Source organism: Carassius carassius, chromosome 4 (assembly GCF_963082965.1).
Source record: "Carassius carassius chromosome 4, fCarCar2.1, whole genome shotgun sequence".
Taxonomy (NCBI): Eukaryota; Metazoa; Chordata; class Actinopteri; order Cypriniformes; family Cyprinidae; genus Carassius; species Carassius carassius.
In genome coordinates this window covers 24,716,163-24,728,118 of record NC_081758.1, presented here as the reverse complement: position 1 = coordinate 24,728,118, position 11,956 = coordinate 24,716,163, and the positions used below count along the sequence as shown (strand labels likewise).

Here is an 11,956-nt window from a genome sequence, read left to right as displayed (position 1 = left end):
TATTTTTTGTTAACACGAAGAGTTTAATTAAATACTAGTCACTACTGGAATAAGTACTAGTATCTAATGATTAAGTAGGCTACTAGTATCTAACGAATAAGTACTAACTTTACAAAAGACACTAGTACCTAAAGAATAAACACTAGTACCTGAAGAATAAGCACTAGTAGTTAATGAATAAGCACTAGTACTTAATGGAAAAGATACTAGTATCTAAAAAATAAGTACTAGTAACATGAAAAAGATACCAGTACGGCTAATAGATTAAATGTTACAACGGCTTGCCATAGTATGTGCCTTTGTCACCTCACACTGACCATGACACATTTATTTGGTAACAGCGCCACCTATTGGTCAACAGTGATAAGCCAAGAAATCATATAACTAGTGGTTGTATTTATGATTTTTCAGCCATTTTGACTACAATAATCTTAAAATGGTTTAAATTACTAATTCCTGCAGTTGGTCTGAGGCTTGCTTCTGTAGTGCTTTGCACCGTAATCGCTGTTTACAGCTAACAGTTATATTTGTAGGTATTTATTTGTTTGTTTGTTTGTTTCCTTACCTAACGTACTTCTGATTCAATGATGATGATAATGCCTTTTTGTTTTCTTAAAGGATATAATACACCTTTAGTGTGGCATTAAACAGAAAAGTAGTAAAGGGCACTGGTGCAATGATCTCTATTGACATCTTCAGTGAGACGTCAGAACTGCAACACAGAGAACCGACTGGAAGCTAAGAACCGGAACAAACGGAAGCCGAGCAGGATCTTAAATCCGCTTTGAGAAATGGCGGCCGCTGAAGACACTAATACTACACAAAACCCCAGCGGTTCAGAGGCTCCGAAACTGTCGGATTTACTGGACCGGGGCTGGAAGCTGTATGAAGAGGTGGACTCCACAAACGAGCCGAGCAACTCCAACGCAGTGCAGGTGAAAGTGAAGCGCGGCATCATGCAGCTGGAGGAGGCGACGGGGATGGTCAATCAGCTCGACCTGTTTAGGTTTGAGGAACACACACACACACACACACACACACACACACACACAGAGAGACAGACTCACACACTCAGACTAAACAAAACACACCAGCTGCACATGAGGCGACATGTTAAACTGCTCCTGTTATAATCAACGTAATGTTAGCCATCAAAGGATTGCGCGCGAGCGACGCGTTAATAATGATCATAATAATCATATTTTGTCTATTCATCTTTTGCCAGTCAAAACAGTAAATGTTAAGGATGTGTTTATTATACTTTTACAGTACAGTAAAGGCCTTTTAATCTACAAAAGTGTATTGTTGCCAAGTTCTTACAGTTATTTAGCGTATGACTGAGCTGTGTAAACCGACTGAAGACTCGTCGTGATGTCCTATCTTCACTGATTTGGTGATTTGTTACCCACTATTGAACATTACAGGAGTACAGCAGTTTTCTTTCAGCAACTATGATGTACTGTGTGTGTATTTTCCCTTGTACTATTATATTAGCAAACTGTCAATTAAACTAGCATTAGTAAACAGGTGCTGGTCATATAATTAGAATATCATCAACAAGTTGATTTATTTCACTATTTCCATTCAAAAAGTGAAACTTGTATATTATATTCATTAATTACACACAGACTGATATATTTCAAATGTTTATTTAATTTTGATGATTATAACTGACAACTAAGGAAAATCCCAAATTCAGTATCTCAGAAAATTAGAATATTACTTAAGACCAAGACAAAGAAAGGATTTTTTAGAAATCTTGGACAACTGAAAAGTATGAACATGAAAAGTATGAGCATGTACAGCACTCAATACTTAGTTGGGGCTCCTTTTGCCTGAATAACTGCAGCAATGCAGCGTGGCATGGAGTTGATCAGTCTGTGGCACTGCTCAGGTGTAATGAGAGCCCAGGTTGCTCTGATAGTGGCCTTCAGCTCTTCTGCATTCTTGGGTCTGGCATATCGCATCTTCCTCTTCACAATAATAGATTTTCTATGGGGTTAAGGTCAGGCCAGTTTGCTGGCCAATTAAGAACAGGGATACCATGGTCCTTAAACCAGGTACTGGTAGCTTTGGCACTGTGTGCAGCTGCCAAGTCCTGTTGGAAAATGAAATCTGCATCTCCATAAAGTTGGTCAGCAGCAGGAAGCATGAAGTGCTCTAAAACTTCCTGGTATACGGCTGCATTGACCTTGGACCTCAGAAAACACAGTGGACCAACACCAGCAGATGACATGGCACCGCAAACCATCACTGACCGTGGAAACTTTACACTGGACCTCAAGCAACGTGGCAACGTGCCTCTCCCCTCTTCCTACAGACTCTGGGACCCTGATATCCAAAGGAAATGCTAAATTTACTTTCATCAGAGTACATAACTTTGGACCACTCAGCAGCAGTCCAGTCGAGATGCTTCTGATGCTGTCTGTTGTTCAAGAGTGGCTTGACACAAGGAGTGCGACAGCTGAAACCCATGTCTTGCATACGTCTGTGTGTAGTGGTTCTTGAAGCACTGACTCCAGCTGCAGTCCACTCTTTGTGAATCTCCCCCACATTTTTGAATGGGTTTTGTTTCACAATCCTCTCCAGGGTGCGGTTATCCCTATTGCGTGTACACTTTTTTTTTTTCTACCACATCTTTTCCTTCTCTTTGCCTCTCTATTAATGTGCTTGGACACAGAGCTCCGTGAACAGCCAGCCTCTTTTGCAGTGACCTTTTGTGTCTTGCCCTCCTTATGCAAGGTGCCAGTGGTCGTCTTTTGAACAACTGTCAAGTCAGCAGTCTTCCCCATGATTGTGGAGCCTACATAACTAGACTGAGAGACCATTTAAAGGCTTTGCAGGTGTTTTGAGTTAATTAGCTGATTAGAGTGTTGCACCAGGTGTCTTTAATATCGAACCTTTTCACAATATTGTAATTTTCTGAGATACTGAATTTGGGATTTTCCTTAGTTGTCAGTTATAAACATCAAAATTAAAAGAAAGAAACATTTGAAATATATCAGTCTGTGTGTAATGAATAAATCTAATACACAAGTTTCACTTTTTGAATGGAATTAGTGAAATAAATCAACTAATTATATGACCAGCACCTGTATTATACAAACTGTTCAGGAATGTATTTGAACATGAGATCATATTTTGCAAAAAAACAAACAGTGGGTTCCAAGACCATTACAAAACAACAGCAAACTCCTTTTTAATTTCCTTATTTTCTATGTAGTCGTAATGAGGCACTGGAGGAGATCTCCACAGCCGACCTGAAGTACCTGTTGTTGCCGGCTCTTCTGGGAGCGCTCACCATGAAACAGGTGAATCGCAGCAAGCGGCTGGAGCATGTGCAGGCAGCCCGCGTCTACTTCATGGACTTCCTTCAGAGATGCAAGAACTATGACATATGTAGTTTTCAGCTGCCCAAAACCAGTGAGAACACAGCAGATACTCCTCCTGAGGAGCAGGTGAATCCATCAGTCCCCATGCCAATGTCACAGCCAGACCTCATTGCCATGGCAACACAGAGACGAGCCAAAATTGATAGGTGGGTTGGCAGCTGCCCCATTCACACATACAGCCTTTACTGCTCAATTACCGTTAAGAGATCATGTGTGAACAGGACCTTTTCAGAAATATCTGTAAATTTGTTCCAGCTATTTACCTGTGTGAGAAGTTGCCGGTAAATTACCGCAAGATGACCAATTAAATACACACTGTTTACAGAAGTTCAAGAAATGTCTAAAGTCATCTAAGACGATGTCTCTGAGCCAAAAGCAGCTACGTGAAAGTGAACGTTTGACACAAAAATGAAAACATCAACAAAACACTGTGTATACCCCTCCTTGTTTACAGACACAACACCAGAAGAGGTCATTTCCAGTTAGTGATGTCACTAAATTGACCAGTATTTTGAAATCAATATCTGAATGGTCCTTTACCGGTACAAATACGAAATGTCTTTTCCTGTGTGAACAGCACATTGTTGTATTTACCGCTAAAGTAACATTTTACGGGAATTTACTGGTGTTACTGTGTGAAAGGAGCTATTGAATATTTTTTTTCATGCATGAATGTATTCATCATCCAGTGTCGGTCCTTGCTGAATAAAACCATGATGATTATTATTATTTTAAAATGTGACTGACACTGAACGTTTGAATGATAGTGTACTGTGTATGTAATATTTTTAAGATGTTTGTGTCTTTTCCATCAGTTGTGATGATGTCTGTGTAACGTTCACGTGTTGCATATTTACTCTGCAAGTTGTTTCCAGGTTTAATCAGCGTAAGGAGACAGAAGCTAAGCTGAGTGGCATCAGGGGGCTGGTTGAGTCTGGTTCAGCCGATGAAGAGGTGGTGAGAGATTTTTACCTGCTGAATGTGCGCAGGTGGGTCACCCTGGCCGTCGAGGAGATCGAATCTATCAATCAGGAGATTGAGATTCTGAAACGGATGGAGCTTTTCAAGCAGGTGTTTAATCGCCACATGAATTACATCTGTGTGTTTTTTGTGTGAATGATGTGGTTGCATACCTACCACTCTACCTACATCTACCTCTGATTTAATGCAAAAATATATAGATTTAAAAAATGTGAATTATTATCTAAAATTAAGGTTAATAATTGTTTGTTTCTTTAGAGCATGCCCCAGCCATCTCCACCTAAAAGACCGCCTATGAAGCCTTTTATCCTGACTAAGGATGCTGTGCAGGCAAAGTATGTGTGTATTTGAAGCATGTCTATGACGTTCAGTGCTGCAGTTTTGTTTATGTGTGATCTTTTTTTTTCTGCATGTATTCCAGAGTGTTTGGTGCAGGCTATCCCAGTCTTTCTACCATGACAGTGGATGAATGGTATGAGCAGCACCGGCGGCAAGCATGTTTACCTGACCAGGGCATCCCACGCAGTGCAGGTACTCGCAGACATGTTGAGTGCTTTTGCAGAACATAAATTATATGTAGAATGTTTATATGTAGAATGTTTCCTCCACAGCAAATGATGATGCAGAGGAAGATGAGAGAGCAGAAAGAGAGAGAAAGGAAGAGAATGATGATGGAGAGGCACTGCAGAAGGCACGTGACTGGGACGACTGGAAGGATACACACCGGAGAGGATATGGCAACCGCAAAAACATGGGCTGATCTGATTTCACTCAAGTACACACATGTATGCGCATCCCTTCAGTTCCCACAAATAAACCTCCCAATGCTGCCAATATGTGACATGGACACAACAGAGAGTTGCGCTGTAGTGGTTAGTTAAATTGGTGACTTTTTTTTTTTTTTTCTAAATCGAGTTTGAGTATTTGACATTCTTTTATGTGTCTCTAGATAAATCTTAAATCTTGGTGAGCTTAAATAAGACCATAAACCCCTGAGCATTTATGGAGATGGATGTTTGGGCCTTTTGCATCATTTCATGTCACCTTTTCCTACATTAATAAAATTTTGTCTTTTAATGAATGTTGTTTTGAGTGCAGCATTTCTCCAGAAGTGTTCTCTGTACTGTCACCATTTAAAGTCAAAATCAGTTGACGCAGAAGGACATTATCACACACATAATTACACCTCATGTGCTGTTTGATTTGAAGCCAATTAAGACTGCATGTCCGTTAAGTGTTAGCCAATACTTCTAGACCTCGTTGTCTGTTTCAGATGAGATGCTTCAGTGAAGACGGTTCAGCAAGAGCATTTAGAACCAATAGCAGCACTTGAGTGGATCTGACAATGTGGTTTAGAATTGCTGAAGAAACTGTGTGGGACATTGAAACAAACTGTATAGACTGCCTTTTTATTCTCAAATGTATTTATTATCTGGCAATGCTGCTTTTCTTTTGGAAAACTTTTTGTAAGGTCAACTTCCAGTTCTTCAGTAAACATAAAAAGTGATCATCTAGCAACAGCCTGTTCCTTTATATATGAATGTTACATGCAATGGTCTCTAGTAATAATGCTTGTTTTGTGATATAATACAAAACATTTCAAATTTATTATCAGCATAACTAATGGAGAGACTTTAAATAAATAAAAAAATTACCATGAATTTATGATTATTTGGCATGTTCTCTTGTTTTTGACTTCAAAAGTGTAAAATCTGATGATCCAAAATGACAACCAAAAGTATGACCTTTTTTTAAAAGAAGGAAATAATAAACATGTTTTGTTGGTGAAAGGCCACTTGTTTGTGAATTGCACATCTGTAAATTCCTCATCCTGTCTTTCCTATTTAAGATCATGGTCAAGTGTTTATTGTAGAACTTTTGTTTCTTCTTTTAGTTCCAAAAAATATTTTCAGTTTATATGAAAATCTAGGGTTTCTTTTTCCAAAGTACTTTTTGACTTTGTGCCCAAATGTATATTTCAAACTTATATTACAGGACATATAAACATAAAAACCAGTATTATACTAAAGTAAGCACAAATTAGCAACACTACGTTAGTTTTTTTTAATCATGAGGCAATAATTAAATAAGCAACAAAATATATTTTTAACTCATCAAATAATTACAAAATGGATCCGTTCTAATAATGAAAAGAAAAGGGTTCTAGTATTGTAGATTTAACTGGGGTCGTGGAAATCCATTGTGGAGGTTTCCATGCTCAGAGGAAGCAAAGAGTGGAGCAGGAGAATAGGGCTGGTTCGGTTTCTGTTGAAGTGATAAAGAGCAAAAGGAAGAGTTATTTGAAGTGAAGACCTTTGGTTATCCACAGTAAGCTCATATCCTGAGTCTTATCAGAACACTGCTGCTGAATTGCTCATTTGCTGTGTGTTGTACCATAATATCTTAGTGACTCCATGGAGGAAAACAAATCAACTCATGAACATTTACTAATCTATTCCTGAAACTGAAATGTTTCATATATTTTTAAATCATACCAGGTCTTCATATGTGTGTGAAGGGGCATGTGGTCTGTAATCACTGTGGTGGTCTGCAGAAGGGCTGTGTTCTTTATAGGGGTTTCGGCTGGGTGAATCTCTAGCATAAGGGTTGCTAACAATCTGACCCCGAACTGCGCCATTGCTACAATCACACAAAAAACACGAGTTAAACATGACATGGGCATGGAGTACAAAACATGGACACTACAATTTTCACTTTTGATCTTGATATAAATATACATTCAGAAAATATATTTTGCTAGAGAATCTGTGGTAAAATCATATGAGCTCTTAATAATTTTATGTAGAATTATGAACTACCTGTAAGGCTGCACAGGACCTCCCATAGGAGGGTCACGCATGCCAGTGTACACACTGTGGAGACAATCAAAGTGACATTTTAAGAGACAGATTCTTCATGATCACCTTTATTTCTAAAGTGCTCTATACAATACACAGCTTGCTTCAAAGCAGCTCCACAGTATGAAACGGGAAAACAGCAGAATCAAATTATGGAAACTCGATTATGGAGTAAGTCGAATTCTTTAAAATTACATTTACATAGTTTCATAACAATAACAAAGTTAATCATTTATGAAACAAATTAAGCAGTTCTACAGAAGGCAGGAATATTTTTACTCAGCCTGAGTCAGTTCAGTGTTGATAGAGTTCAGTTCAATAACAGACTCTTATTCAGCCACACGAGCAGTTATACATGCTAATTAATCATATGCTAAATGTGCCAGATTATCTGATAGTTAGCGTTTTGTTAATGGAGAGCACTAAGGAATTCAGTTAACACTTGTTTAATTTATCTACCAGCATCATAGGCTATAGTGGCCACATACCTGTTCGGCTCACGGTGCCGTCCATCAGTCATGCTGTTAACAGATGGATGCACACCGCTGGATGAACTGAAGAGTGATGCAGATAGTTAAATACTAAAATACATAACGATATAGCAAAAAAAGTTTATAAAAAATATTATAGTCCAACCACTGTACTGTTCTCGTATATAAAGAGATCATTGGTTCAAACACAGGATCAATTTCACCATAATTATTAGTAGGCCTGTTATAGATACATACATATAGCATACAGATAACATTTTGACTAGCTGGAGTGATATCTAAATATATTTTAGAGACAGCTAACCACATTGATTCAAACTAATCTTACCAATACAACTAATCTTATCTTGGCTATTCAATAATTTATGTAACATTAACTATGTAGCCTACTTATAGAGCGAGCAGGACATCCCATTTGAGGACCACGCATCCATCTAAATATGCTGCAGAGACATTTAATTTAATTTAATTTTAAAAAAGTTTAAACAGTAAAACAACAACCTGTAGCAGTCAAAATTGTACTCACATAAATTAATTAACTCTAAAGAAAAAAAAATATTCTATGGTAATCTAAGTACCACAAAAATGTATTTGAATAAAGCATGACTGTGAATATGTTAAAATATATGAAAATGTATGTGAATAAAGACTGAATATGACATAAAGAGAGAATATTGGGATGCGGTGATATACGTAGTTCAATTAGTTTTGTCATAGCCACAAGATTTTAATTCATGGGAACGTGATAAAATGTTGTAGCCTCCAGATCCCATCCATTTCTTGTGGCCACGAGTTTGATGCGTAAACAACCTTGCGTGACCATAGCAACCTGGGATTATCAGAGATGGATTTATTAAAATTTTATTTTGAATTAAGAAATTATTAGATTAATTATTATAGAAATTATTACATTATTAATTTATTTAATTTACCCTAGGCTACTGGACTGTATTATGTTTATTTAATTTACGTTGTTTATTTATTGATCTGCATTTTGGTGGATGACTGGTATAATGCTTGCCTGTTGTGTGGCATGAAATTATGATAGGCTAGTAATGCAGTCAGATAAAGGTGATCGACAGGAGGCAGACGTTTTAGCAGCTCATTGTTTTACTTTTCTGCAGACAATTTACATCCAACTGTTATTCAATTTAACTGACACAGAACACAACCTTAAAATAGATTTTAGAATACTTTTGTCGTCTATTTTCAGTAAGACTAAATAGAAAGCGTGCGCCTGCCCTTTGAATCAAGCCAACACTTGTTGTACATGTACACGTCTGTGGATGAGTAATTCATTACCTGATTTCTATAATAAAAAACTCCTTTGAGATCGTTTTGACGTTTATTGTCATTAATAGTCGTTCACTTCCTTGATTTAACTATGATTGCGTTCACATCAGTTCAGAAAACAGTGTTCACATCATCTAACCCGGGCGAGCCCCAGAAGTGCTAGTGTGAAAGCTCCAGGTTTTTACAGAGGGGATTTTGGATAACTCTTTTTGGATATCTCTCACTCCATAAAAATAGAGAATACTGTCAGCAGCAAGCCAGAAAAAAAAGTTTTTAAGAATAAAATGTAAATAAAAAAATTCAAATCTTTTAAATGTCATTTGAAAAAAAAAAAAAAATATATATATATATATATATATATATATATATATATATGTATATATATTTCAGTACGTGTAATGTAAGTGTAATTTTGATGTTTTCATGCCACACAGAACTGTTTTGCAATAAAAAAATCACCCCAAATTACAAAATTGTCCAGTGCATGAATATGTTGGCTTAAAAAATAAATACCTATACAGGCGGTTGGGCATGGCTTTCAGAACATGATTTTCTTGCACAGGTCTCATGTTTGGGGGAGGACGACCCTTTGAAAGCAAAACAAAAGGCAGAAAAAAATGAAAGATCAAGACCATGTGCATTTTAATAGTTAGCAGATCACTCAAGAAGCCAACATTGATCCCTGTCAGATCGGTCAGGCTTAAAAATGTCTTATGTGCTCTGCTTATGATTTGTTGTGCTGTATGACTTCCAAAGGTTTTTCAAGATAGATCCATGTATCTGGTTAAGATTACGGCAGCGCTGTGCTGCTTCTATGAATCATTAACTATTTTACCATCAAGACACACACATTGTTGACTCACATTAATATCAGAAGAAAAAGCAATTCCAGGGACCATGCCCTGCTCTTTAGAGGATGTCTTGGGTGTCGTCTTTCCTTCACTGCACACAAACACATGCACAGTGAGAGAATTAATTACTTGTTAGATGTAACGACTTAATGGGCATCATGGGCTTTAAGACATATTCTTTATTAAATCACACAAGTCAGACTATGTAAGACACATAAAGACTCGCCTGATGCTATTCAGAATCAATAAAGTTACATTTAATTACATTAAAACTACTTCTAGATTTGTATCGGTCATTCTCACCCTGTGTGGCTCTTGTCTGATGGTAACATTATCACGTAAACGATCACCCCCACCAGCACAGCGAGTGTAAGACCAGGCAGAGATGCCACCAGGGCAAAGGTCACTACTGTCCATCTTTGAGTGCAGTTTTCATCAGTGTAAAACTCACCCTTTTGACTGTTGCACCTACACAGAGAACAGAAGAAAGGAGTGAATCTCAAAACAAGCTTGTGTTATAGACTACTGTGTGGAGTATCACAAAAAGTAATCAATAAAGAGTAGATTACCGACAGAATGGTTGTCCTTCGAAACAGGTACATCTGCTCATTTTCTCATCACAGAGCCCCCCATTATCCAAACATTGGTCAAAGTCATTAACTTTATCACAGGCAGCTGAAGAACACATACAGAAACTATAGTGAGAGTTTTAGTTTACATCTAATGTATCATGATTATTTGTAAAACAGACAATACATAACCATTGCAACATATTTAAACCTTCTTTTGATCACACTTACGGTTTGTTGTCTGTCCGGTTGCTTCATCAGTAACAAACAAGATAAAACACACGTACAGTAAGACCTTCATCTTTTAGTCCCCCCCCACACAAGGATACTTGCATAAAAGGCTCTTTGCACCTGACTGGGGTATTTATGGTGTTACACACACCCAACACAACAAGAGCTGAAGCATGCGCAGATACTCACCTACAGGTAGAGGATGTGAAACTCTTGCTGTTTTCAGTAGATATTTGCTGGTGTGTACATTATTATTTTTATTTTTTTCCTTCAATGTATTAACATGAGGCCATGAACTGTTACCAAGTTAAAACAATTATGAAATTCTATTTGACATATTTTAGATAGTGTTTATTATGTCACAGTGCTGGATATTTATGCTTATTTAAAAAAAAATGTTTAATTAAAAAAAAACAAAAAAAAAGACAATTATGATATAAAAAAGTTATATTTTAAATAAATGCTGTTCTTTTTAACCTTCTATTAATCAAAGAATTAAAAAAAAAAAAAAGTATAATTAGAAATTATTCTTGATCACCAAATCAGCATATTAGAATTACATTTAAAAATATATCCAAGTAAAAAATTTCATGCATTAGTTTTTTACTGTATTTAAGATATGGTTTGATAAAGTACTTTTGATCTCTTATAGTGAAGCGTGAGAGATTTCCTTAAAACAAAGATTGCAAAATCTTACCAACCACAAACTTGAACAACAGCATAAATCAGGTGGTGGTGTCACACACACACTGCAAGACTGATGAACATGAAAGAGATTCCAATCCACACAAACATTACATCTAATTAAAAGTAAAACTGTCCCTCATCCCATCTCAAGAGCCAGTTAGATAATGTCAGTATATTTATTATTTCGATTTCTATTTAACATCAAATTAGGCACACCACAAATATTTGAGTTCTACTGCAGCTGTGGTGTGCCTACTTTGATGCTTTGCTCTCATTTTTATGTGGTAGAGCACCCACATTGAGCTTTTTTCAGGGCAAGGGGGAAGTCTTGGCCTAGTGGTTAGAGAGTTTTATTCCTAACCCTATGGTTGTGAGCTCGAATCTCGGGCCGGCAATACCACGACTGAGCAAGGCACCGACCCCCGGGCACCGCAGCATAAATGGCTGCCCACTGTGTGTGTGTTCACTGCTGTGTGTGTGCACTTTGGAAGGGTTAAATGCAGAGCACAAATTCTGATAATGGGTCACTCTACTTTGCTGAATGTCATGTCACTTTCAAATTGATGTGCACTCTTAGACGGTTTTTTTTATTTCTATTTAACA

The 11,956-nt window shown here is 37.2% G+C and overlaps 2 protein-coding genes across 2 annotated transcripts; one reads left to right on the top strand and one right to left on the bottom strand.

The window, feature by feature from the left end:
• Nucleotides 1-734: 734 nt before the first annotated feature.
• Nucleotides 735-5,452, top strand: LOC132139587 (immunoglobulin-binding protein 1-like). Its single transcript, XM_059548057.1, has 6 exons — nucleotides 735-1,006; nucleotides 3,224-3,538; nucleotides 4,268-4,463; nucleotides 4,632-4,708; nucleotides 4,795-4,904; nucleotides 4,985-5,452. The coding sequence occupies exons 1-6, from the start codon at nucleotides 792-794 to the stop codon at nucleotides 5,131-5,133; spliced, it is 1,062 nt and encodes a 353-aa protein (XP_059404040.1). The 5' UTR covers nucleotides 735-791; the 3' UTR covers nucleotides 5,134-5,452.
• Nucleotides 5,453-5,986: 534 nt separating this feature from the next.
• LOC132130608 (uncharacterized) lies at nucleotides 5,987-10,894 on the bottom strand. The gene is made up of 9 exons (XM_059542369.1): nucleotides 10,667-10,894; nucleotides 10,436-10,541; nucleotides 10,170-10,334; nucleotides 9,879-9,957; nucleotides 9,529-9,602; nucleotides 7,720-7,785; nucleotides 7,193-7,246; nucleotides 6,869-7,013; nucleotides 5,987-6,638 (listed from the first exon to the last, which is right to left on the bottom strand). The coding sequence occupies exons 1-9, from the start codon at nucleotides 10,734-10,736 to the stop codon at nucleotides 6,537-6,539; spliced, it is 861 nt and encodes a 286-aa protein (XP_059398352.1). The 5' UTR covers nucleotides 10,737-10,894; the 3' UTR covers nucleotides 5,987-6,536.
• Between the last annotated feature and the right edge of the window lie 1,062 nt (nucleotides 10,895-11,956).